This window comes from Columba livia, chromosome 2, assembly GCF_036013475.1.
Source record: "Columba livia isolate bColLiv1 breed racing homer chromosome 2, bColLiv1.pat.W.v2, whole genome shotgun sequence".
NCBI lineage: Eukaryota > Metazoa > Chordata > Aves > Columbiformes > Columbidae > Columba > Columba livia.
In genome coordinates, this window is record NC_088603.1 from 35,237,274 (window position 1) to 35,265,252 (window position 27,979).

At 39.4% G+C, this 27,979-nt stretch overlaps 1 protein-coding gene across 9 annotated transcripts in view; it reads right to left on the minus strand.

Moving 5' to 3' along the window:
• The window catches only part of OSBPL3 (oxysterol binding protein like 3), a 96,342-nt gene that overhangs the window by 39,765 nt on the left and 28,598 nt on the right, over positions 1–27,979 (minus strand). For 6 of the 9 annotated variants that reach the window (XM_065051326.1, XM_065051329.1, XM_065051325.1 and 3 more), the window contains 5 exons: positions 13,082–13,324; positions 3,384–3,503; positions 3,129–3,182; positions 2,807–2,920; positions 2,134–2,304 (listed from right to left, as the gene is read on the minus strand). In XM_065051326.1, the coding sequence (XP_064907398.1) occupies positions 2,134–2,304; positions 2,807–2,920; positions 3,129–3,182; positions 3,384–3,503; positions 13,082–13,174 (552 nt within the window). In that variant the 5' untranslated portion in view covers positions 13,175–13,324. Of the gene's footprint in view, positions 1–2,133; positions 2,305–2,806; positions 2,921–3,128; positions 3,183–3,383; positions 3,504–13,081; positions 13,325–27,979 lie in introns of those variants that run through there. The other 3 variants (XM_065051331.1, XM_065051333.1, XM_065051334.1) reach the window with 2 other exon arrangements.

Genomic DNA, 27,979 nt, shown 5'->3' on the forward strand with positions numbered 1-27,979 from the left:
CAAATAAAATGTAATGCAAAGTTCACTTGATATATTTTTCTCAAAATAACCTAACTGCTGGATTCATATCAACTAACATCAAGCTAGGGCTAGTGTAAATTGGCAAACTTCCATTTAGCTTCAGCTGAGCTAAGGTGATTAACTGCAGCTTAAGAACTAGCCCGTTCTATTTTTCACATGAAAATAAGTAGGGCTTCTTTGCAGTGCAAATCTGGATTAATAAATTATAAGTGAATTAAAGTATTTCATGCCAAAGAAGAAATGGTTAGTTTCTTGACAAGGAACATAGATTTTAGATATGCTGGCCACATGGATTTTTTTTTCTTGTGTTTTTGTTTTGTTGTTGTTGGTTTTGGGTGGGTTTTTTTTAAGAGAGAGAGAGGGATTGCACAGGCATAGAGATAGCAGGGCCTTTGCAATGTTCCACTTTTGCCCTTGGTATTCTTCTCCTCCTGTATCCCAGTTGTTTTTTGGGAGAAAATAACCAAACGGCCACAAGATGTTTGCCATTTCCTTGCAGACACAGCCTGGGAAGTGCAGGCTGGCAGAGCCACAGACGTGCTGGCACAGCAGAGCTCGCCGGCAGCTCTTTGCACAACAGCCCTGTTACCGACACACGGTGAGTTACTGTTTGCTCAGCCACCCACTCACACAGATCCCCTGCTCTCAGCCACCAGCAAAGACCTGTGCAGGCACATGGAAACACTTTGGCTGGAAAAGACCTTTAAGATCGAGTCCAACTGTTAACCTAACATTGTCAAGTCCACCTCTAAGCCATGTCCCTAAGTGCTATGCCTACATGTCTTTCAAATATCTCCAGGGATGATGACTCCACCACTTCCCTGGACTGCGTGTTCCAATGCCTGACAACCCTTTCTGTGAAGAAACGTTTCCTAATATCCAAACTAAACCTCCCCTGGCACAACTTGAGACCATTTCCTCTTGTCCTGTCACTTGTTACTCAGGAGAAGAGACCAACACTCTCCATGTTACGACCTCCTTTCAGGTAGCTGCAGACAGCAATAAGGTCTCTCCTCAGCCTCCTTTCTTCCAGGCTAAACAGCCCCAGTTCCCTCAGCTGCTCCTCATCAGACTTGTGCTCCAGGCCCATCACCAACTTTGTTGCCCTTCATATTTCTGTTTGGTGAAAGGATAGTCCTACCAAAGTGATGAACCACCAGTATCAGGGAACAAGCCCACTCAGATCCTACAGCAATAGAGCCAGGGAAAAAAAGACTTGGGTAGGAAGATGAGAAAGAGGTGATTGCTGCTTAGGAGACACTTCTTCTGGATTTGGCAGAAACAGCTGTTTGAGTTATACTAAGTAACACAGTATTACTAAAATAGTCATTATTCTCAGAAGAGATCATTGGTTCTAGATTGGAACAGAAGAGCTTCTTTGGGTGAACATCAGCAAGACTGCTCAAGGCACAGAGGTTGTTTTCAGGCACAATCACTCTTTCTTGAGACTGCATCAAAGAGATTAAGTCATAGTGATGGACTGAGCATTTGTCAGGTCATTTGTGAAACTAAGTCACAGAATTTACCTAAAGAGATGTACACTGCCAACCAGGCTCATCCAGACCCCATACCCACCCACAGCATGGTCCTTGGATTGGTTTGAATAATTCTTCTACCTCAGTTCAAAATAAAAATAGTGGCCACAGGTGGTGGCTCTCAGATAATTCCTATATAGTCCTCAGGTAAGCACAGTCAGATTCATTAATGTAAAAGGGTAGAGGTTTTATTAGCTAACGTCTAAATGAAAAAATGCTGAAGGGAAAAAAAAAGTAGCCAAGTGCTCTTCTGGGACCCAGACCAATATTCAGCAGCACATATCAGACAAATACTGATACATGCCTCAAATGTTATGAGAATTCTAACTCAATATCCAGTTTTAAAAGTCATCACAAAATATAATTTACTGCATTAAAACAATATTATAAAATTTAACAGCATCATAGAGAAAACTGCTGGGAGTAGATCAATAAATAATATAATTTCCCTCCTGACATTTTAGATCATAACTTAAACCCCACCACAAACTTCCATTATGGTCTTTACTTAATAAACACAAATCAGACTAATTTAATCCCTGATGAAAGGTGATTATTTATAAATCATAACTATTACCTTTCTACCCGGAGTAGAATCATAGAAACCAGGGAAAGAGTCCGCAGTAGTAGACACAGGGAAGAAAATATTATTGACGTCATGAGGAAACATGGAGATTTCGTTCTGACGGTACATTCTGTGGTGACGAAGTTTCGCTACCCATTCATCAAACAGTTCCTGAGATTTCACCTGCACAAAATTTCAGGGTTTTTAACATTCGCATTCAAAATCAGAAAAAAAGAAACTAAGGTATTGTGTGCTGACTAGACAGCTAGCTTGTCTGACCTTCATTGGCAAAGTATTGGAAAAGTTTTTCTCCCTATGTTTCTATATACACATTTGACTGTGGAAAATACTTCCTCTATAGGTAAGACAAAGAGCAAGATACAACTACTGAAAACAAAAGGACTTGTGCAACAAGTGCATACCCTTTGCCAAAAAAAGTGCTGAGTGAAAAGAGCGCTGCTAAATGTGAGGCATCTTCGAAATTTCTATTTGAAACAGAGTTACTGACTCTGGAACTGTACACTAAGGCCTCTCAAGTTATAAAGTCTAAACTAGTCTGCTGAGACTAAAAACTAAGTTATTACTGTAACTAACAGACCTCTTACTATTAAAAAGAAAAGAAGATATCCACTGTACCTAACGTTGTTATTTCAGGAGCAAGGTTATAACAATCTTGAAGACCTACCTTCAGATGGTATATCTGCTCTTCTGTATCCAAATCTATACATTTTGTTGATTTCTTTACAGACATGACAGAAAGTCCAACATCAATACAGCCATGAAGCTTCCCTCTCTCTATCTGAAAAAAGTAAAAAGAATACAATCACTCCAGAATAAAGCAAAAGGATAGATATTACCTACTGAAATCATCATTTCCCCTCCTTCAACCTACCATTTACAAATGCTGAAACTCTATTTCCCACTGTCAACAATCCCGATTTATTGTCATTTTGAACAAAACAGTGTTGTTACCTTAAAATGGCCTTAAAGGGTTTCTGATCACTTACATCACCTTGGCATTTGGAATACTTCAAAATCCCTCTGTCCAAAAAGAAGTATCTCTGTAACCAGAAATGTGGAGAATTAAAAAGCAACCTAACTAACAAAACCAACCAACAAACAAACAGCAACCACAACATCTCCCCCCATATTTATTTGGAAAACACTTACTCTGTTCTTAAGTAACCTTTTTGCCACAAAACCACACCAAGCAAGTCCCACTCACATGCCATGGAGCTTTCAGACAAACATTCCTTTCCTACCTTGTGCCAGCCCTTCAAAGGCCATTTCCTCTTTTTCAGCAAGCAGCCCTCCTGCTTCTGGGGCTCCTGGGTACAATTCATTGCTCCCCGGAGTCCTTCTACAATTTCCCAGCTGTCCTGCTTAAAAAAGAAAAGCCAAATCTAGATCTTGTTTCTTCAAAACAACACAATTGTTAAGAGAGATTCAGAAGGATGAAGGCTATAAATGCAAAAAACCCAAATAACGTTGAAATCTAAGCTTAGATCTGTCTTTATACTTTGTTACGTATCTTCCAAGAGACAAGAGTCTTTTTAAAAATTTTGATAAAAATAATACAAACTAAATAAAACACTACTTTCACAACAACACGCTTCGTTGAATATATATGCTTACCAGAATTTTATATGTATATTTTTCTGTACGTACATACATACGTGTATACACAGTGTACAGCCACAGCCTAGTCACAATTTAGCATACAAAACATTCTGCCATCACAGGCACAAAAAGCCTATGCTAAAAGGACATGCTTTGTACGCTATGAAGCAGAAATAAAAGACACCTTTTATATAAAACTCTTCTGCTCACATTCAGTAACTCAAGGTTTTGTGCTTGGTGTGACTTGCAGTAGAAATAATGAAAATCCCAGGGAAATAATGAAAATCCCAGGGAGTACTATGAGGAACCAAACATAAAGGGAGTGTACAAGAAAAATTTTAAAAACCCTTCATCAGATACAACTCTAATTAAGAGAGAATGTCTCTTTTCTGCCATCAGGAACTCTTAAAAGAAAGGCCCTGCAGCAATGTAACAGAGAATATATCTCATAACATTTTTATAGTTCTTATTTATGGATTGACTCTAATGAAAATATAACACGAGTTTCAAGGTTTCTGATCAAAGATCTCACAAATTATTTATTGCCAGCAACCACAGGATTTGACAGATCCAGAATTACAAACAACTGACAGGAAATGGCATGTGCTAGTATCATCCCCATCTATTTGAAAAAGACAAAGAATACTTTAACGTATAGAATTTAATGACGAAAAAGGACTTGCACGAAACACTTTGGGGAAAACAGAACTATCCCAGGTAGGTGAGTATCTGTGGTCCTCTCTGTAAGATACATAGGGAAGCATTACCCTCCAAAAAGTTGACTGACTCAAAAAAATTTTAAAACAAAAATGAAAGAAAAGTCAGCAAGAGTGCTAGTTGGCTGTATTGGGTTTGTGTGGCAAGGTTATGGTAGCTGGGAGGCTACACGTGTGGAAGCTTCTGTGTGTCTGACAAACCCAGTGCCAGCCAGCTCCAAGATGGACCCACCGCTGGCCAAGGCTGAGCCCATCAGCGATGGTGGTAGCAGCTCTGGGATAACACAGATAAGGAGGGGGCATGTACTACATGCACAGCAACTGTAGACAGAGACACAAGTGGGAATAGGTGAGAGAAACAGCTCTGCAGACACCCAGATCAGGGAAGGAGGAGGGCAGGAGGTGCTTCGGGTGCTGAAGCAGAGGTTCCCCTGCAGCCCATGGTGAGGCTGGCTGAGCTGTCCTCTGCAGCCCATGGATGTCCACGGTGGAGCAGAAATCCACCTGTAATGGAGGAGCCCACACTGGAGCAGGTGATGCCCGAAGGAGGCTGTGACCCCATGTGAAACCCAAGCTGGAGCAGGTTCCTGGCAGGATGTGCGGACACATGGAGAGAGGAGTCCAGGCTGGAGCAGGTTTGCTGGCGGGACTTGTGACTCTATGGGAGACCCGGACTGCAGCGGTTCATGAAGAACTGCAGCCTGTGGGAAGGACTCATGTTGGAGTTCATGGAGGACTGTCTTCCATCGAAGGAACTCCACGCTGGAGCACGGGAGGAGTGTGAGGAGGAAGGAGTGGCAGAGAAAACGTGGGATGAACTGACCACAACCCCCATTCCCTGTCCCCCTGCACCACTGTGGGGGTGGGAGTAGGTAGAGAATTCAGGAATAAAGTTAAGCCTGGAAAGAAGGGAGGTGTGGGTGAAAGGTGTTTTAAGATTTGGTTTTATTTCTCATTATCTTACTCTGAGTAGGAGTGATCTCTCCCTGTCCTTATCTCAACCCCAAGCATTTGATTTTATTTTCTCTTCCCTGTCCAGCTGATGAAAGGGAATGATAGAGGAGCTTTGGTGGGCACCTGGTGTCCAGCCAGGCTCAACCCACCACATTTATCTATCTCCAGAATCCTTAAAATTCACCCCTAGAAACCTAGGGAAAAAACAAAACAAAACAAAAAAACCCCAACAAACTACAGTAGGTAATACGCTGATTACTTGAGTAACAAGGCCTAACAGTAAACCATCTTTGAAAAGACATTCACTAAACAGCCTAAGGAATCTGATCTCCTTTCTACCACATTCCTGGCAGCACTCTACTGTTTTGTTATTATTCTCCTTGCATTGCACTTCATGGAACAAACTGGAAAGCTGCTCTGCTTCCCTGCCAGCACTACACAACAGGCTGCAAGCAGCAGAAATGTGGCGCTGAGCAGCTCCTGTCATTCAACACCCTACAGGCCACTCAATGATGTTCTACTACCTGAAGGTAAGTTAAACCTGCAGTTATTCCAACTGAAATTGTTATCATGGCACTCTTTTTTTTTTTTTTTTTTAATCCCTACAGGTTCGGATTTTATCCTTGTCAGTTTCGTAACAAATAGCTTCTTTATTCCCTCCAGTTTTGAAGGTGTGTTGACAGTGCATTAGATACCATTATTTTGAAACAATAATCAGGAAATCAAGTTTTTCCTGTTGAAAACCATAAGTTACACTCCATATTCTTTGTATTTTTACTACTTTGGGAGTTACTTAAAATTCTCAATAATCATGAATCCTGTCCTGCTTTGGGGTAAATTACTATAATATGAGATGAGGGAACAGAGAAGCTACTCATGGATATCACTATTTTATTGGGCTGAAGGAAGAGGAGAAAGCCTCCTGGGCTGTGTCCAGTACATCAGCCTAACACCAGGCACAGCAGGTAGAGCCCGCCAGCTGCAGTTTGACAGACACTCAAGTACAAAGGCAGCTCTAAGCCTCCAATATTAAGGACTTTTCCCCTCTCTTTTTCTTTTTTTTTTTGACTGAACATTCCAGTCCAAAACCTTGAAAGCCAAAGAAAAATGATGTTCCACAACCTCTTGTGCCATAAATGTAAGTTTTGTGACACTAAGTGCTTTCCGTAGTGGGCTTGGATTTCTTTTTCCTGTTAAAGATTACTGATGAAGCCTTATATGATAACAAGGATTGGGACTGTTATGATGACAGAGAGCAGCCTCTTTAAAGATCATTAAATATAGTATAATGCTACAATTTACTTGTACGAGCTGAACTTACTGCTGCTTAAACATCCACATGTGGATGAAATCTCATTTCCTCAGAAAATATTACCTACTAAATGAGCCAATATAAAAATTAATCTTGACATTAGCTAGTTTCAAATTGGAGACTTGGAAAAAGGTAAATGGTTCACAAAGTGAGAAACCTGATGGAAGTAGTGAAAGATAATTCTAATTAAGGACTACCAGGACAAACTGCAAGATTGAGAAAAATGCTGTGTTTATGTTTTTGTTTCTTTCTTCTTTAAATCAGCCAGAAGAGCTTAAAAGCTGTTTTGCCTGATTACTGAGCAAGCTTCAGTAATTGCCTCAGCTGAAATACATTAAACTACAGTACCCAAACACATAATTTTTCCACTGAGAATTAACCCGACAGCAGTTAAGACTAGTGAACAGCAGATACTTTTCAATATTCCAGTGTTACACCTAGCGAAGAACTTTGGATCAAGTTCTCAGAGACTCTGGTTAAGCTTGAACAACTGAAGGTTGATAAGAGTGGTCTGCTTGCAGAGGTGAACAGAAGGAAGCAGCTGATAAATTACTCAGCCACTTGCACCCATCTGGAATAGATATGGTGTCAAATAGTTTTGGTAAAACTTTAAAATACAGAGTATATTCTGGCCTGCATTCCAACTCAAATTTTGTCTGGGCCACTCCTGCAGTCAGGCACCAGGTGTCCCCCATGTTTCTGCAGGAGAACCACGTTTCTCACTGTTCTTCAGGTCAGTGAAGTGGCCAAGAAAGTGCCTCCACCATTAAAAAGTGTGAAAGCAGGAAGAAAAGCAAGTGAGAGCACTTCTTCCCATCAAGCAGGCCCAATGTCCTGCCAAGTCTCAGCTGAAGGCAAGTCTCTTACCCACATTTCTGCCCTGGGAACCTCACACTTCAACTGCAAACTTTATGTAAACGTAGCTTTAGTTGGATTAGAAATTAATCCTTTTAAAAGCACAAGACTATTCAATTAACTAAGTTGCCCAAGGAAAGACAAGGAATAGCTCAAAGAATTAACATTTTGGGGATCTGCTGGATATATGCATGGTACAACAGTGCAGTAACAGCATTTGGTCCCCTTCCACATGTATCTCTCAAAAAGAGTCCAACCTTTGCCATCTGAACCCCCAAACTCACACATTTTTCAACACACAGCTGTTGCAACTCATTTTGGATCCATTCACTCTTGATCCAAACCCTACAGGGTCTTGATCGGCATTTTGTTCAGCAAGAGATCTGACATCTCATTTAATGAGGAAAAAGCGTCAGTTGGCTGTTGCTGGGAGCAGCTGCAGAAGCAAGAGAAAACTGCTTACTCTCTAAAATGAAGGCAAATTAATCAGGCTGGTTGGTTATCAACTGCTCTCATCTGTCTGAAACAGCAGAGGAACAAATTGGAGACACAGGATTTCCTAAAAGCTACTGGAATAATTCAGGTTATGCTCTATTTTGCTGGTTGTTATCCCACAACAGGGAACTGGAAGAGGTACCTCAAACCACAGTGCTAAATTAAACAAACCAACCAAACCAAAAACCACCACCACCACCTCCCCACCCAAAAAAACCCGAAAAAAACCCACGCACAACAAACTCCCAGCTGAATGGCATTAACAATTCCAGCATAAGCCTGATGTCCAGATTGGTAGTATCAAGGTTATGACACTCCAAAAGATGTTTTTATCATTAGGGGCCAATATCTGCACAAAATGATCGACACTGCATTTGCTGCCCAGGCAGAAGTTTCACTCGAGGCTGAGGGAGGAACATACTCTTTACTTTTCTCAGGCCCAGAGGGGCCCCTTGCAGCACTGGAAATTCACCCTGCAGTAGTTGCTACTTGGCTATACCTGCTCTGTGGCTGAGAAACAAAACAAAAACCATACACTTTGGTCTTCAGAGGTAAGTCTATCACTAAGTAACAGTAGTCCTTTATTTAATAAAACAAATGACTCCTAATTTTTTGCAATATTCTGTACTATACAGCTCCTCAAAGCAAATTATTTCAGGAGAAAGGATGAAGTAACGAGTTTGAACAGCTCTCAGACCGATGCTTGCACTTGCAGCTCCCTGAACGAAACAGATGACAGTGCCAGACTTTCTCCAGTGTAAAATGCAGTCAGTTGTACCGAATATTTTAAAGTGCCAAAAATAGAAGCCCGCTTTGTGGAGGATAAGGGTTGGCATCAGCTGCAACTACAGCATTCGTTACGGTTCATAAAACTGGCAGAAATTATTTAATTTTCTTTTTTAGAACACAAGCTTTTTTAAGCAGTTCTCCTGACATAGAGCTTTTCCCTACTGAATCTCTTTTAAAAGTTAGTTAACAAATTAGACTTAAAAATAACTACTGGAATATATCTTCTTCTGCTTACAGGTCAATTTAAATTTAAAGAAGATCAATACCAGTTTTCCTTCCTCACAAAACACAGTTTGAATTATGGGTTTGTGTAAGAGATCCCATTCAATGACCGAAGTAGAAAAGCAGATGAAAGCAGAGGTGGGATGTGGCAGTAGCCTCCAACCTGCTATGGGCCTTCAAGGTGAAGCTGAACTTCGTGGAACAGGATTAACTGTTAACATCTTCAATTCACATCGCAAATGTGTTGCATCTGGCGGAAAAAGGGCACCAAGTTTAGCAAAGGAAGGAGCAGGCCCCTCCAAGTCTGCAGCTCTGCTTAAGCCAGTTCATTTTTGGCACAGTGGCCTGTCTTCTGCATCACAGGACTTCACTTATACTCTACACCGCTGACACGTGTACTTGTACTTTGTACTACGGGGGTTCCATAGCCCAGTCTAGGGTAGCTTCTTATTATTTGGTGCCAGTGTGTACCTGCAACACAGTCTGTGCCTAGGAAATCAGAGAGACTCAAAACCTAGATCTCACTATTTTGGGGAGAAAAACAAATGAGCTGTCCAGGTCCCTTCCCCTGCATGTCTCGGAATTTCTTCCTACTTTATCAGATTAAAAGAACTGCTGTGTCACATCAGCAGCACAGAGAAAAAGACCTGTCAGGCAGATCTGTTGTTAACCTACACGCAGCAAGCCCAGCTCTGAAGGTCCCTGAGGGAGGCACAAATGTTTGAAGGAGGAACAAGAAGCCCTCTGTGGAGCTGGAAGATGAAGGAAAGAATATCAAAATCATAGCACTATACTCCTCAATCTGCACAGCATATGGCAAAATGATTTAAACTTTCACAGCAATATTCATAAGAAAGTATTAGTAACAGTATTATTTTTCTACTAAGGCTTTGCAAAAAAAAAAAAAAAAAAATTAAAAAATGTCTGTGGTACTTTTTAAATTAGGGGATTTCTTTAACAGATTTATAGAACTTTAGATTGTTGCTGTTAACTTAATAGAGCACCTAAAGTGCTGTCATTTAAACTAACACACAGATGAAAACCAACAAATTAAATAACTCTCAGACAGCGGTATCACTCATGCCCAGTTTTGTCAGCCCTGAGCAGGTGGGTATTAGCAGGGATGGACTGTGAGGCTGCAATTTACCCATACAGGAGGCTGAGTGAGAAAAGAAGCAATTAACAAAATAAACAAAACTACTCGATCAAGTGTGACAACAAATCCTGCGTGGGAAGGGGGAAGCAAAGGGACAGGACACGAGAAATCTCAACCTCCTCACTGCCCAGACCAACAATTTAGATTTTAAAATATATACTATACCATGTGGTTTACATAACTAAAGAGAGGTCCTATCTAGCAAGGTAAAGATCTTTATAATCTGCAAGCTCAGAGCCTTTTGGGGAGCAGGAACAGGGAGAAGATACCCATTCTCACCCAAAGCACTGGTCCAGGCCAGTAAGTCTCGCAGAGTACTGCCTCTGCTAGACCTAAGTGTCCCTCTTTCCACATGCAGCACGGAAGTGTATGTCTAACAAAACATCCACTGAAACAGGCTATTGTCACAAACTGGAATTAACAAATAAATTTTTTAAAAAATCAAGGGAAAACCACACACATGTTATTTTTAAGTAAATATCCAGAGTGTGTATACTGCACGGGATATTTAAATCTTTGTTTTCCCGAGCAAAACAGTTTGTTCTGTAAACTACAAGACAACTTCAGTGTGAAAAACCAGCCACGTGAAAAACACCAGGGAATTAATGGGCAGCAATATGCAGCCATGCACATAAACACTGATAATGATGAAAGAAACTGTAATTTAGAATTTTTCTATCTTTCTAAATTTTACTAATTTGAAGGAAGAGGTCTAGATCACTTTAGCAGATGCAAAACAAGTTACAGGATAAGCTAGGAAGTTATTGCACTTGGTAAAGAAGGAAATAAAGTATTAGAGTATTCCTTACAAATATTAGAAGTTCCTATTTAAAAATAAAAATAATAGACCAGTTGAACCTTAAAAAGCACACATAATTTCTGAAAAACATGTTTGCAAATTTTCAGACTATGTAGCAAAAGCAAGCAAGCAGAGCTTCTAGCCCTGCTTAGTGATCATTTCCCAGCACATAACAAGTCACACAAACTCCTCAATTCCGTAGTCTTGCCTCTGTCATTACCAGCCCCTGAAAACATGGACAGCCAGTCAACCAATGTATGTTCCCTAGATGCAAAAGTATACTGTTGGTATTGCAATGACTGGCAATGAAAAGATTAACATTGAAACACTGATCAAAGTGGGGATACTTATCATGATGTCCCATGTTATAATATCGCATAGAAATATCAACCGTATCACTCTTCGATACACTTTAGGAAACAACCTACTTTATACCTCCATTTAGCTTGATCTGACAGGTGGATGAGGCAATTTACCATCTGCCTGTCTATAATGCATGATCATGGATGTACCAGCAATACAAGCAAAACACCAAGGTGCAGCTCTCACCTTGACCAGGTACACTTCACATTTTCGTACAAGGATCAGAGACTAAAAAAAATTCAGGACTGACAAGATAACATTAAACCTTACTGAACTATTCATTTTCTCCAAAGAGAGCAGGTGAGGACACAATGGACAAGGAATGGAACCCACTATAATAGTATCAAAAACCTGAGCTAGCCAACAGATTTTATCATGTTAAATGGCAATAAGCGAGGTTCTTGCAGAAATTGTTTCTGCATAAATATGGTTCCTTATACAGGCTGCTTAACACATCAGTGGATTTAGTCATGCTCACGCAAATCTTGTTACTAAAATACTACATTATTACACTTAGTAGAAACAAACTGTTGAAACAGACAATACCAAATGTTTCAAATTATGCTTTTTAAAGGTAATCTCATACTGAGGATACAAAAAAATAACGTTGCAGGAAAACAAAAAAAGACATGCCAAAAGCAAGTATTTCTTTGCTCAGTATACTAGACATGCACAGCATTCCTTATAAGCAGAGCACTTTAAAAGGCATAAATTGTTCAGAGATTTGTCTGCCTTGCCAATTTTATGTAGAGAGCCAGAAGTCCCAGAAAAGCAGGTGCTATTTCAAAACACAGCTGAGGTCTCCAAAGCTTTAGGGGGATCTGGATGCTCAATTCCAATTAATATTTCAACCTGAGCCAGCTTGAAGAGCTCCACTAAGCCAGGAGCTGTACAAAAAAAAAAGTTTATGTCGAGCACATTGCTCACAATTTCGCAAGCATGGATTGAGTGTGTTTAGCTTAATTCTCAGTGTGGCTGCAGGTCAATGTTTCTTGCCCACCAACAAAAGCTGTCTTCAGCAGCCTGGAGCAAACACCCGTAAACATGTCTTTTAAAACTGTGAGGTTTAAAGTACAGCATCAGCTCTGCAGAAAACAAAGCATGCTTTGCATTAGTCACCCAGATGCACCACATTACACAAATACTTATTTTTCTTAACTAGAGTTCTACAGCAACAACCAGCACACACAGGCATTCACAGGCACTTTTTCATTGTCAAAGAGGCTCTAGTTCAAAGTTTGAGAAAAATGCCTTCTCTTTCAGACACACGGGCACACCTTTGCCTGGCAACCTGAGATAAGCAGAGCAGGTACGCAATATCCTACCACAAAAGTGGTATCCTACATGGAAGACTTGGTATTTCAGGATCAAAGCACTGAGACCAAGCCTTTACGCCAGCAATATTTCACTATAAAGACACCACACATACAACGGGGCAGAAATTCAAAGGCACTGTTGGCATTCCAGTTGTGCAAGTGCCTGCTCTTTGGTAATGTGTTTAATGCACCTCAAAATAAGACAGAGCTACCAACTACAAAAAGAGAGTAAAGAAAACAAAGAAGTGATGAAATAAACAAGCAACAGGCAAAGAGAGTTTAAGAGTTTTGCTGATATTCAAGAGCAAAAGTAACAGCCATACTTAGTAATGCTTTCAGTTTGGTTGAAAAAGTTTGTACTACCTGTCGACTTCCCTGCTTGGAGGAACAGCTGCTAGTACTTCTTGAAGGAGACAACATTTTCTGGGATGCACCAAGGCTTTTTTCTTCACTCATGATGCAATACCATTTGTTTCACATAAGCTCACTTAGAACACCATTAAAAGGTAATTAAGAAAATGTGTTGGAAGACTCCTGAGAGAAACGCAGAACTCATCCTTCACCCAAATGCAGTCCAGTGGCATGATCTGCATCCCAGGGAAATTCCTAAAAGGGAAAAGAAAAACAAAAAGTCAAGTTCTCAGATACTGTCTCTTCCTGTCATTCTGTAGCACGAATCATAATAAAGCCTTCAGTAATACAAGCTGACTGCACTACTGTACACTATTAGAAATACATCTAGCAAACAAGTCTCAAACAGGAACAATATGAATTTTGGATCCTAAACACATGCTTCAATTGTCACTATTTATTCAGAGGACAAAGTACAGTATCAAGCACCTTTTAGAATATTTAAATTCTTTAAAAAATAAAGACACACAGAGTACAATAAATATCTGTATAAAATGGAAAAAAAAAATCCTCAAAATGTGAAGAAAGCATCTAAGAAAATACCTTCCAAAAGAGATGGTGAGTAATCAAAAAAAACCCCTCTTTTTCCCAGTTTCTTGATAAATTAATCAAGTAAGCATGGCTTCAGCTTGTAAGGAAAAAATAATAAATCTATGTATAAACGAGCAATACATAAAAGCAGTGAGCTTGCAAAGTCAGCTCACTTTGCATGACTGCTCTTAGCTGGAATCAGAAAGTTTTAACTATTGTCACATCAGTTGTCTCAGTCAGTGACTGGAAGAATAATTAACAGCCTGTTTAATAACAGTGCTGTTTGCAGCATGTGCAAATAAAAGCCAAGCCAGAAACTCCCAATAACGGATTTCTAGTGTGGGCAGGAGTTGTCATGGTAACTGCGTATTTTTTTGAAAACCAAACAGAGGATATAACACAAGGGTGATGCTCTCCAAAACCTCGAGTAGCAGAGCGGCTTTGTGAATTGCGTGTCACTTCAGATTTCGTCTTAGGCAAGGGATTTGCACATTAGGAAAAGTGTAAAAACCACCACTGAGGAAGATAAGGAAGTTTCCACACAGAGAAATTTCCTTGCTGAAACAGGGAGGCAACTATTTCACAGTCCTCTTGCTTGCAGTGTCAGAACAGTCCTGAACTGGGCTCACTGGTTACTGAAGTTTACCATTCATCTTTTCTTGAAGAGGCTCAGAAACCTATTCTGACAGAAGCAGCATTTTAAGATCTCTAGTAAAGCACTTTATGTATTTTCAGAATTCATTTCTCTTAAAAAAACTAAAACACAAAAAACACCCAACCAACCAACAACCAACCCCAGGTGCTAGACTTAAAATGAAGAAAACAGTACACTGCAGAAAACTTCTCTCCCTCTTCAGATAGTCTGAAGCACCCAAATTCCAAACAAAAAACCTTTCCAACCTACACTGCCTCTTTGGCAATATAGCTTGCTGTAACATTTCAACCAACATGCCCTCTTTTCACCTGCAACAAGGTCTTTCTTCACAGCATTTACCTTATCTAGTCAGAAATACTCAGTTACCCTCATGGGATTTACACTGAAATTACTACTGAGATTAGGAATAGCGAGTTTAGGAGAAGGTATAGTCACTTCCTACCTAAAAGATAAATTTGTGTGGCATTTCATTAAGAACTAGCACTTTTAACAGGTTTAGATTTCCCTCAATTTATGTAGGTTTTAAACTGTAGAGTAAGCATAAACCATAACTTTCTTGCTTAGTTTCAAGCTGCATTTAGTAAAAGAGTTTAATGATAACATCTCTGTTAAGAAGCAGAGATCAAATATTCACCACAGGAATGGAAACACACTTCCTGCAAACTCATCGTTCGGATACCCTCTTGCACGTACCATGCAGCAAGTGCTTTACTTTTTTGGCACACTGTTTGCTCAGATAACCGCCTGTCCTCTTCATTGCTCCACATCCAAAATGACCACTTTATCGCTTGGCTTTCATTGGTGACTATCTGGCTTTTTGGAAAAGCTTGGCAGAGCGTATGGCAAGAAACAGGCTCTAACTTGCAGTAAAATGCACTGAAAGTTGTTGTCATCGGTACCTTGAGGGTGTATCTTCAGAGACACTGTGTGCAAGTTACACAATGCCCTTTGCCTATTTGAACACATAACACAGGGGTTGTGACGTCCTGGAAGCATCAGGTAGATGAAAAAAAATGAGGTCTCATGGACTTTAACACAAAAAGAATTCATATAATCAGAAGAGTATTTCTATCATCACATTTGTGGTGTGGAGTCTAAAGGAAGTTAAGGTGTGGCTGCATTAGTATTTTAGGACAGAGCAGAAGGGAACTTCTGCTACGAATCTCCTGGTGCCCCTAGTCTTGCAACATTTAGGCTTGCACTACAGGACAGTCTTGAAACACGGAAAGCAAAACCCTTTTGGATGAACTGTGCTCTAGGAGCACATTCAGTGCTCATAGCATTAAGTCCACGGGACCAGACTAGAGCTAGTCCTGACTAGTCCTGTCCTGGTGTGGATGTTTGGTCCTCACCTTTAACTGATTCCCTACAAAGGTTCACTTTTACTGCACTGCTCCACTTGCTTACACCGACATCAACTAGACACAGACTTACACCACCTAAGTATTTAAGATCTCCTGGGGCAACATCATTTGTCTTTCTCAAATCAGAAAGAGAGACGGCCACTTCTCCAGAGTTCAAGTAAGCTGAAGGTGACTCAGCCACCTAACTAGGGGTGCTTCAATGAGGAGCAGGTGATAGGTGGGGTAAATCTGACAGAGAGCACCTCAAGTATTTTGTCAGTCTGCCTCCAAAATGGGGCTTTGGAATTTCCCTTTATTCCTTCAAATTATCTACTACATGGGCTGAAGAAAAAGCTTTTAGTACCAGCCCTGAAGAAGTCAGGAGTGAAGTGTGCCCTCTCTTCAAACTGTTTTATTATTTTATGTGTGTTTTCCAGTAATTTAACCTACTACCTTGAGATTTCCAGATTTGAATGTGCAAGTGCATATGAATAATTAACACAGCCCCAGCTTATCTGTGAAAACTGGTGCGTGCTCCAGCAGCTACTTTGTGCCTTTTTTTTTAAAAAAAAAAAAAATCTCTTCGAGTTCAGGGGAAGGGAAAAAAAGAGAGATAGAAAAGAAAACTGGTTGCCCTTCAACAATAACCCATTTATTCTTCCTGAAAGGTGCGAAAACACTGATCTCACATCCCAAACTGACTCTCATATTCTGGCTGCCAGCAGAAGTGACTGGGCCTCTCTAGGGCAACTGGTGTTTTACGTTACTGGTGGAACTTAAGGCTACCAGGTGCAATCCCAATTACAACTGTAAAGCAGACATTAAGATCAGTATTATGCTAACTAATCTAAGATTGCAGCTAAAATTAATGTTTTGAGGCCATTATAATCCAGGTGCAATACATTTTGCTTCTCCCCAAGCCACACTGTGTTTGTGGTCACCTTTCCTCCAGAGCACACAGCACCGCTTACTCTGTCTATTCCAAAAAGACAAATCAAAAGTATGAGACTGAGGCTAATCCAAATAAATTTAGGGCAGGAAATTTTCACAGGTGCTAAGTATTGGCCTAATTGTTCATTATCAAGTCAACAGCAGCAAAAGTAGGCCAAGAGAGTACTTTCGCAAATGACCTCACCAGGTGCATTTTAAAGAATTAAGAATACATGAGTAGCAAGTGTTATTTATAGCTACTACAGCCTAAACTTATAAACAGCACTTATCTCTACTTATCATCTGGTACTAAGAACCTTATCATTCTACATCAATTAAAGCTAATGCAAACATGATGCTACATACAACAGGAAAACCTACATTTTTTAAAAAAAAGTACCATCCTAAATTGTCCTCAAACCTTTAAAACTGCACTAATTCAAGGCAGCTTCTCAGTATCACAATTAATCTCTTGCAACTCTCAAAGCAATAAGATTACAGCAAAATCCAAGTTTTTCCATATCTCACACAAAAGAAGAAAAGCAAAAATTCGGAAAAAATGGAAAACTGCACAAAAAAAAAGGCAACATTATGCAATTATTTTTATTACAGCTCTGGAAGAAAAAGAAAGCCTTAACAGCTGCTTCAGAGCTGATTCAGCAGTGAAAGAACAGTGAAGAGAGATTGTGAGCACCAAAACTGGAAGTGTACATCTCATTCTATAACTGTAGCCAATTAAGGTTTTGTGGATAGAAGAATGGGAACAACAGAAAGCCTGATGAGAGGCATGTGGACACAGCAAGCATGGGACTGAGCAATCCAAATCAGACTTGCCAGCAACACTGAGTGACTGTCACTGAATTGAAAATGAATCTGTATTGGAACATTTGCTCTGTAGCTATTATTAAATGACTGAGTTACATTCACTCATGCCCACCTGAATAAACAAAACAATAGCCTTTTCTAACTAACGCTTTCATGGATTTCTCTGTTATACTTCAAATTGTCAGCTTTAATCTATCCTAGTGTCTTATCTGGCTGAAAAAAAGGAAAGAATTATTTATAGACTACAAATATGCTATGTATAACTACTGGATGTGTATTTCTGAGGAGGGTATTAGCTGTTCGTGACTTACCATAAGATTCATATTATTGAAGGGCAAAGTGCACAGATACTGTAGTGTTGCAGAAGAAAACTTGCAGAAAAAAGCATAAAATGGTTTAAAACAACTAAATTATTAAATTATCTTCGAAAGCAAACATTCGAACAACAGGAAGTATTTCAGAACTGCCTACCATCAGATCGGCGCCATCTCTAGACATTGACCAAATCACAACCTTTGCTGAGCAGATGCTGTCATTAGCCATAGACACATGCTACTCTCTGAAGTAGTCTGTGATGCAAAGAAACAGTTATTTCCATCTAGCCCACCTCCTTAGGGAGGCTGTTGTAGTAATTAAATCACACTGACCCAAAAGAAGAAAATCTAGATCAAACAAAACTCTCTGAATTGCCTAATCAAGAGCTACAGAGAGTGGGAAAGGGAAAAAGGTAGAAAAAATGACAAATATACTCCATCTAACACCTGATTATATTTCATATATAATGTTCATTTCACGATAAAGGAAAAACCTGCATGTTCCAATCTACAGAAAACAAAGATCCAAACCAAAAAAACAGAAACACTCCAGCAGAATACATCCCAAGGAAGACATCAAAGAGCACCACACTTCCCTATCACGGCTACTCAGACTCCTGAAGCAAAGCAAATATCTGCTGTCCTACTAGCCTTTGAGGCAAATAATCCAATCCTTATCTTATAAAAATTTTATAGAAATTTAGAAATAGGTCAATTAGTATCCTGAAATATGAGTCTATATAAAAATACCACTTTTCACTTACATCTATAGAAACCAATTGTAATACTGCATGCAACGTGATTAACTTTAAATGCATAATCTTGACATTATTTCTACCCCCAGGAGATCTGCAATAGATGACACTTCTATAAAAAGAGTTTGCTGCGTATATATTCTAGACAGATATGTTAAAAATCTTGGTGACTAGCAATAAAGAAAATACATGCAGTAATGTCTGTATTATTATGGTAATTAGTTAGCTGTCAAACCACCTTTTCCACTCAACTTTTAATCACAGTTGAGAAACATAACTAACAAGACTGACCTAGCTCACAGTCAGGTCCTAAATAATGAATAATTCTCCTTGTCCCCCCACCCCGTTCAGAAAAAGATTTGACTAAGGTTCAGGGTTCTTATGGACGTGGTTTAGTGCCAGAGTTAGGTTATGCTTGGACTCGATTGGGAGGGTCTCTTCCAACTGAAATGATTCTGTGATTCTAAGTACAGCTCAGGGCTCCCCAGCAGGAGCCACCAGACTGAGTGGGGACCCACATGTCCCCTCCAGCTCCTTGCAAGACCCTTGCACACACACAACTGAGAAGCCACAAGCTGGGGGACCACAGGAACCTGTTTGTGACCCAGTGACAGAGGAGTCCACAGTCTCCCTGTCAAGAGGACAGAGCAAAAAATAAGAGCTCCTGAACTGTGACCAAAGCCTGTGCTAGGAGCTCACATGCTGCATTGCAGCAATGCTAATGGAGTTGCTCAATTAATAAAACAGTGGGTCTGGTTCCACTGGAAATGCCGTTTATCTAGCAAAGAACTTAAAAGTGAAAAGACAAAGAATGCTCAGGCTTATTATCATTTGCAGTAAGGGAAGTAACAGGCACATGGTATCATTTTACAGCCTGTACTAAAAACCTTGGAGAGGCCCATCTGTTAATGATAATGTCCGAGAGGTGGTAGGAGTGGAAACATCACCATCAGAACTTTGATACGAGCTTGGTTGCCTTTAATTGTTCTGCTGTTACTATTTAAAGCTTTGCTTTGTTCACTAAAACAAAGATATTCTACTGACACCCCAAGGCTCATCCCTTTTTATAACTACACTCATTATTACCAAAACGTTACTGAGATACAGACTGTTTTTTCTCCTAGATCAGTTTTGATAGTCACAGTGTTAGTTCTGGAAGTCAATGCTTTCTCATGGAAGTATCTGTCAGTCTGTCAGCATGTAGTAATTCAAGATCTTAAGACAGCACTGTCTGTACATCAAGAAAAAGACATCATTTTCCTGTCAAATCATTGAAGGCATCCAAGTAACTTTGAATCAGACTGTCTCTTTATGACCTGATAAGCTGCATAATGCTGTGAGATGCATAAATCTACCAAGGTTGACATCAAGCAATGTATTTTACTAAACCAGCTGACACAGTTGGTTTAACTATAGAGAAACAAACCCAAACCTAACCACCTTGGGTTTCAAGTAGAACAGCAAATAAGACTATTGGAAGAGTTTGGTGACCCAGGGATAATCTTTACCAAAGTCTGAAGAAAAACATCATAGGTTATGTATGAACAGCAAACACAACACAGAGATCATTTATCTCTTTCAGGAAAACTAGATGTTCATTAAAGAGTGGCATAATCCAATAAGCCTGGTTTGTCCTCTTTGATGCAGTGTTTTCCTTTTCACACTTTGGCATCATCTGCCTTCTAAAAAAACCCCAAACCAACAAACAAAACCAACCAACCAAACAAAAAACACAAACAAAAACCAAGAACAACAAACCCCCACCACAACACAAAACCACAACAAACCCCACAAAGACCCAAACTCAAACAAAAACCTAGGGTCCCCTTCTCAGATACTTGTTTTTCTATAATACACTGGATTTGTCCTGAACGTCTTGTGCATATCACTTAATTTCTAAAGCGGGCTGATGTGGCCCCTGGTGAAAATGAATTTGACGCCCCTGTTCTAAAAAGATAAAAGTTACAAAGGAAACAGCATTTCCCTCTGAGAATGATTAGTGCTTCTCCTTTATAAGCAGGCCTATTAGCTCAAAATTTAAATATCATTAACTTTAATGACTGTGGCAACAAGATTCAGCTCTTCTATGATACACAGAAATTCATTTACACACCTTATAAAGTCTAATGACCAGGAGTTATGAGAATGTCACATTTCTTCTTGATCAGCTTCAGAGTCTCTAATTCCATTCCAGTACACCTTTTTCAGCACACTTTACAACATCTGTATTTATAAATGCAGACAGAGCTACAGCTTTTTATGCAATTATTTCTTTACAGAAGGTCTTTCATATTAAGATAGCTTGAAACATCAAAAGAGGTATGTAGTATTCTGAACAACGGCAGGCAGTGCTAGCACATCATTGTTAACCCTTTCTAACATCATCTTAAGCTACGGGCCACCAACTGCCCAATACTGTGTTTCCAAACATAAAGTATGAGAATAAACCTTGATGCTTTAGAGATGTGTTGTAGGAATCAATTAACACGATTAAAGTCTACTGAGGACAATTAGTACTACAAGTGCTAAGTATCTTTATTATTAATGCCAAAAGGTAAGAGTTTGTGAACTCTGAGCTTTCAATTAAAAAATGCAAATATAAAGAAAAAAGTGTACAGAGGAATGTGTTTATTTTAAATAAAAATTAAAGTTTTTAAGGCTTAGGCTGGAGCTCCTCAAGGAGGGACAGGACAATGCCTGCAATGTGCTTTTGCTTGGAAACATGTATCACATACACAGTTGACAACAACTGCGAAAAGCAGATACGGATGGAGTGAACCACACTCTTGACAGATTCTGCATCACAGCTGGTCTTAACTCCTTTCATATTTATGACTGTGATGAACACCTTGACAATGGGAACCAGGAAGGAGGTTCCATGGATCAGGTTTTGTGCAACATTATCCTCATGGCATAGAATAAAGATGAACTGAAAGAGACCTAGAAGCAGAGAAATGCAAGATATGGGAAACTAGATAATAAATCTGAATAAATACATGCAATGTTTTGCTTAAGTAACACAGAATGAGAAAAGTATCAATCACAATAGCTTGGTCAGCAAAAGCAGCAGCAGGTTGGAGATGAGGGTCTCCAATCAGGTTAACAGGGTTGCTCTTGAGCAGGAAAGAGACCATAAAAGGGATCTTCTCCCCTTCTCAAATGACAGAATCCCCCCACCACCTCCTCAAATTCTGAAATGCTGGAGGAGAATCTGAATGAGGCTAGGGTTACCTTACAGGCTCTACTTGGACAGGGCTGGTAAGAGAACTTTTGACCTTGAAAAAGGAAGAAAGTGAACACGAAGCTGCAGAAGCAGCAACCATGCTTGGGAAGGACAGAAGGTCCATTTCAGTGTGAGTGCTTTCATGTCAGATCTTGTCCTGTTGCTGCCTAACTGCAGCGGAACAAAACCTAAAAGCAAGTTAGGAGACTGGCCAAAAAGGAAGGCTTCATTTAAGACTTTGTGAATAATGTAACACATTTACAGATAGCACAGAACAAGGAAGACGTATAGAGTTCTAATGCAGTAAGTTTGTTCGTATAAGGCTACCACAGTATGACATCCCAATGTAAAACATGGCCTGCCTGCAGCATTGAGGCTCGGACTCAGTGCAAAGCTGCTGAGAACTGATACGGGTCTCAGCAGCAGCTCAGTGCCCCTGCTGGCAGGTTAGAGCTCAAATTCATATCCACTTCTAGAACCACCAAAACAAGAAGTTATTGCTCTCAAGGAATTCTTTACTGTCTCTTTTCTAGAGATCAGTAGTTCCTTCATAAATAAACAATCAGTCACAGGAGCCCTTCCTAATCCACTGCAGTGGAGAGTCATTTGTCACAGGGGGTAGTCCACATACTTTGTTTTGGCAAAAATGCAGGGGTAGTCAGCACCAACTTTCAGGGACGAAAGCAGAAGCAGTATCATTGTCAACTGACCCAGACCGACCTCAAAAAAGATACTCTCCCTAATCTTACATTTAGATTCAGGCTAGTGCAAGCTACCAGCTATTTGTTTGAATTTCATTAAAAACAAAATAAATTCTTCATTATTAAAAAAAAACAACACTTGAGCTACACTCCGATTCTCAAGCATTTTTAGAAGTTTAAAAGACAGAAGTGTTTAATTAGGATGTCTCAGCAATACGTAAGAATGAATAATTTACAAATAACTTGATTTGAGCCCAGTGAAAGGGTGCTACAACATAACAATCCGTATTTGTTATTTCTAATGAGTACCCTCATTTTGCACTTCAGTTCCAGTGGCTATAAACAGGCTATAGAGACAGCAGACAACAGCAGGATGTGTTTTACAATATGTGCAGTCTCGCATCTTGGTTGTTTCACAGCATTTTTGAGATTGGTTATACTTGAACAGCAACCAACAGCTTTCATTTTAATTATAGGCTATAAAAGTAGCAATAAGCAGAAATATTTACAAGTGATGTAGATTCCCCTTAAATTGCTTGATATTAGAAGAGTGCTGCTATTCTTGGTCTTAGCCACTCTCCTCTCCACTTCTCGTCATTTTTCTGTTTGTTTCTAAAATGCTGGCATATGGGTGGTACTGGCTTTTCTAGACCATCAGGACTTACAAGACAGAACCAAATTAAACCTGTGGTTAATTATAAGTAGGGCAGCATAAGGTGCATTCTGACATACTTAAAAAGACATTTTCCACAATTTATCATATACTACACTTGATATATTTCTAAAAAAAAACCAAACAACCAAACAAAAAAACCACAATATGAAACCGAACACACCACAGCTTCTTAGAGGAGGGTGCTAAAAGGGTTTAATTTAAATAAAAATGTCTAAAATAATAACATATGAAGTTGCATGAACCATACCATTGAAAGCTAATTTCTTATGAGATGGCAGTCATGCCCACTTTAGCCATGATGACCCACATATTTTTCCTTAACTTTTATTTACCATCTTTCACTGACTCTGTTTTCCAGAATTTTACCAGCAAGTGGTACTTTTAAGATAAAGTCTGAGAAACTCATTCAAGTACGTCTTTTTTTCACATGATAAAATATAGACCACACAAAGGAGGAAAACACCTTTACAAAGTTTATGCCATAAAACTGCACTTCTGACATAAAATTGTATTTCAAAGGCTGGTCAAGACTCGAACTCTACTTTCAAAGTTTTCATCAAGTTTTGGCCACAAAACTTGGAGTTCACAGGCGTTAAAGCCTTTTCATAACTCACACTTTCTTCTATGGAAAATACAGACAGCTAAAACACAACCACTGAACTCAATTTCATTATTTTATTCTATGCATTTAATTGTGAAAAGGTAGAATAATTAAATGCATGTAAAAAGTGAAGAGCTGGAGGAAGACTGTGAAAATAAATTACTATGAATGATAATTTAAGTCAAGAGAATTTAAAATTTCCATTTAAATGCATCCAATCTTTTCTAAGCTTTATTGTATTCTGGTTTTGAGAACACATCATAAAATACATCAGAAACATTCAAATCTTGTACTTTAGTCACTCCAAAATGACAAGGATTTACATGGAACATCACATTAAAGATAAATCTGGAAATGACCAATGGCAAATGGAAGGATTACATTTGGAGAAACTACATCATCAGCATTTACAGTTTTCTAGCTTTCTGTACCCGAAAATACAAAAGTATTTCAACAGTAGATAAACAAGGTGGCCGCAAGAGCTGGCAGTCCCCCAGCTCCTGTTTCACATCGTCATTCTCAGGCACATGGACTCACCCAGCTGCTCATCAGCCTCTGGGGAAGAGAGCAAGGTAGTTTGAACATATTTTCACTTCATGTGCTGTGGAAAGACTGCTGCATAAATATCCTTTTGGAAAGACTTACAGCCTTTCCTAGAGTAGAAGACGGAGCTTCTATTAACAGATTCTTTATGGATGAAATTTATGAGCTGTATTTTGTAGTTACCAACATATGGATATCAAGAAAATACCACATATACCTGATTGCCCAACACAACTGAAAGCCTGCACATACAAACAGTGAAACAAGAGGACAAACAGTTCTTATTTTGACTGAAGGACCAGCACCTTGATGTCCCTCATTATAGTGATCTTCTAAAGCAGAAAACTTGCACTAATTTAGAGACTAATATAGTTGTTGTTAAAACTGTTCCTACATTGTGCCCAGTGAGACAATTGAAAGGTGGTACTCTAGGGTGATTTTACACCAGTTAGGCAGACAAACAGTGAAGGTGATAATTGCTTCAAGTCAGTAACCGAACGATAAAATCAAATACAGCCACAAAGCAAGTTCTCCTGTAACACTCCAGTATCATTTGCAGCACCTAGAGAAATGATTTTATGAATAGATCACTTAACATGCTTAATAGGCATCATACTTTTAAAAGGTGAAAATCAAGAAATACAGAGAACAGCACAACACATGCCTCAGTCACCTGGTGGTGTATTCTGTGTCTTGAAATTGGTAAATTGAATTTAAATGCTTTTAGAGCTGCATGCTGGTTTATTTAAAAAGCCCACACATCAAAATCCAAATAATTTATATTTGTGTCAAGTACAAAAAGTTATTGCATTACTTAAAGATTCTGATCTCTCTCTTTCACTGCTTTCAGCATCATTAGGTTTTTCAGCAAAGATTTTGAAAGTGGGGCAGATGAGGAGCCACATGCCAGGCTCTGAATAGCATCCAGTGAAAGCTGATCATGTCTTTGTGCTTCCCAAAACACCCACCTTAAAGTGCTGTTCATTTACACTGACCTGGAACCGCATTAAGCTTTCACACTTCACATTTTGCTTTCACCTAAGTGATAGAACACCCAGCCATACAAATTCTGATTAATCGCAAACCTATTAAAATACTCAAGATCCTTCCCAAAGATGGGATGTCCAGCAACTCATTTTGAAAAGTCTGTAATTTGCTCTGCGGGTTGTTTATACAATTCCAGCATAGAGTGCTTTAAAGTAATTAGAGCTTCCAGTAAAGGCTGCAATGCACTGGTTTTGCTGCCTTGTACAGAGGGATCTGATTTTGTATTTATTTTACGTGTGGGCTCCACAAACTGCTCAAGCATTGCTCACATCTCCTGTTGCCAGTTCACACAATCCCAGCTCCATCTCTCTCTCTCTTCTTCTTTGCCCCATTCCCTGTGCCCGGAATATTTCTCCAAAGCTAGGCAAGGATGCGGAAAAAGCACAAGGCATTAGTTAAAACCAGCCGCTTAACCATCATATACAGCAAATTTAAGAGGCTTAAACTCACCAAGTGCAGGAATTGTCAAGCTGGACATTCTGCATTAAGCATGAGAAAGTAAATACATGTGACAAACGCATTTCTTCCCATGTGAATGTAATAATTTAGATAAATTATCTGAGAATCAAGTCACACATTAGTTATGTCTGAACAGAGCAGAACAATAATTAACATTTTGTACCCAGTCAACCACTGGCTTTTTTATATTCAGAACCAACTCCAGGGATGCTGCAGGACTGACTTTTCTTCAGCTGAGCAAGCAGCAATATATTGTATGAACAACATCCACTTAGAGTAATCAGCCTTCACGCCCACATGCACAGAAACAGGGTATTTCACAGGTAGCAAATCAAATAAAATGTGTGAACACAAACAGTTCCAATTGGGTTTCCACAATTTATCCAAAACCACTAAACAACCTCCCATTTGCCTGTAATGTATTGAATCAAGACTTGTTCACCAGGGGTAAAAAAATAAATAAATATCAGAAAAGCTGGTTTTCACAATCATTTCAGAGTACTCTGAAATACAAAAGTCTGCAGAAATACCAGTACTTTTGTGACAGAAATAAAATATTCTTTATAAAAGAAGGTACATCTTCCTTACCCCACACTTCGTAACATAACTTCATTTCACACCAGCTAAATAAGCAAAGACCTTGCAAAGGACACTTAGACCTCAAATAAGGCTATCCCTAAAAAAAAAAAAAAAAAGAGAATGAAGGCTTATTCTTCTCAGACTCCAGCTTAACGACATGAATTTTACTGACTAATACTCAATCGTGGCAGTTGCAGCCTGATGCTGCAAGGCTGAAGGACAATTACAGGTCACTGTCTATGCGATTACACTGGCCCCATGACAGAGCATACTTGGATGCCAAGGCAGAAGCCTCCCAACCCTGAGTCACTGCAGAGTCTGCACAGATCTGGACATTTCACTCCAGACCTGCATCACTTGGGCTTTCTGAGCTGGCCGCTATACTGAGATCCTTCACTGTGCCACCTGCCTGGGAGGCTTGGGTGGCCACAGCCTTGCTCTCTGCCCAATATACCTTCACTTCAGCTGCTGGGCATTTGTCAAGCTGAGAACTTCTGAAGCACCTTCTATGGCAAAACCTACAATTCTCACTGGTCATAAAGCTGCTTTATTTCCAACACCTACACAAAGCATATACACATTTATTTACATGCTTTCTATATGTACATCTACAGCGATGCTATCACCTGGTTCAACTGCTAATGATCCTTTATTAATCAAGTCTTACTGTGCAGATTTATTTTTTTCTATGACAACACCATTGTGTTTTAAATGCATGTTGTGGTCATACTTCTGGGCTGTAAGTTAAATAAAATATGATGCATAGTTATGTAACTGAAACACATGAATTTATCATCCCAACAGCACAGCTGGAGCATCCCCCACACAGGCAGGCATCCAGGCAAAATACACTGTTAGTGGTTTCTTATTCCTCACAAACCACTATTAAAAGGGCCTCTAGTTCATAGCCAAAGACCCCACTTCAGAAGTGTTCCTCAAATTTTGTGCTGCTAGTCATGAATTAACCAAGTCTGAAGATGCTAACAAGATAAATCCCAAAATATTCAAATCTGCCTAAACGCATGTATATAGCCCGTGGCTTGACCAACTGAACTTTGCAGAGGTATTTATATCCTCTTCCATTATGACTTCATGAAAAGAAGAAAACAGTGATAGTCATGTACAGTGAATTGCATTTTAGTCTTAATGGGAGTTTTCAAAACCTTTAAAGTTGCTATTTCAAAAATATAAGAGAGGTAAGACAACACTGACAGGAATAAAATTAAATACATTTAAAAATAAGATCTTAGCCTGATTATGTTCTACAGAACCCTGAAATCTCTTTATGATTTGAAAATGTTTTGCTGCTTCTGCTCTGAGAGATACATGTGTTATACAAAGCCCAATATCAGATTTTAAGTGCAGAAATACAAAGTTGCATGAAATCCTTATAGCTCATTTATTTCTTCCTTGTATTTCTCGAAAGCCTCGATAGTCACTGCCCTCTACATCTTTCAGCCATACCATCCTCTGTACTTCCCACCTCCGTACAAAGGTGGTGACTCCTGATGCCCGGTGCTGCTCTCCTACCAACACATCCGCTTATACTAAAGCATGGCTCATTTCAGAGGTACCATTTTGACATACTGACAATCTGAAAGATACTCAATATTTAAGAATGTTATGTGTTTCTTCTTTTCATAAATACTTCTGTGATATTGTTTAAAA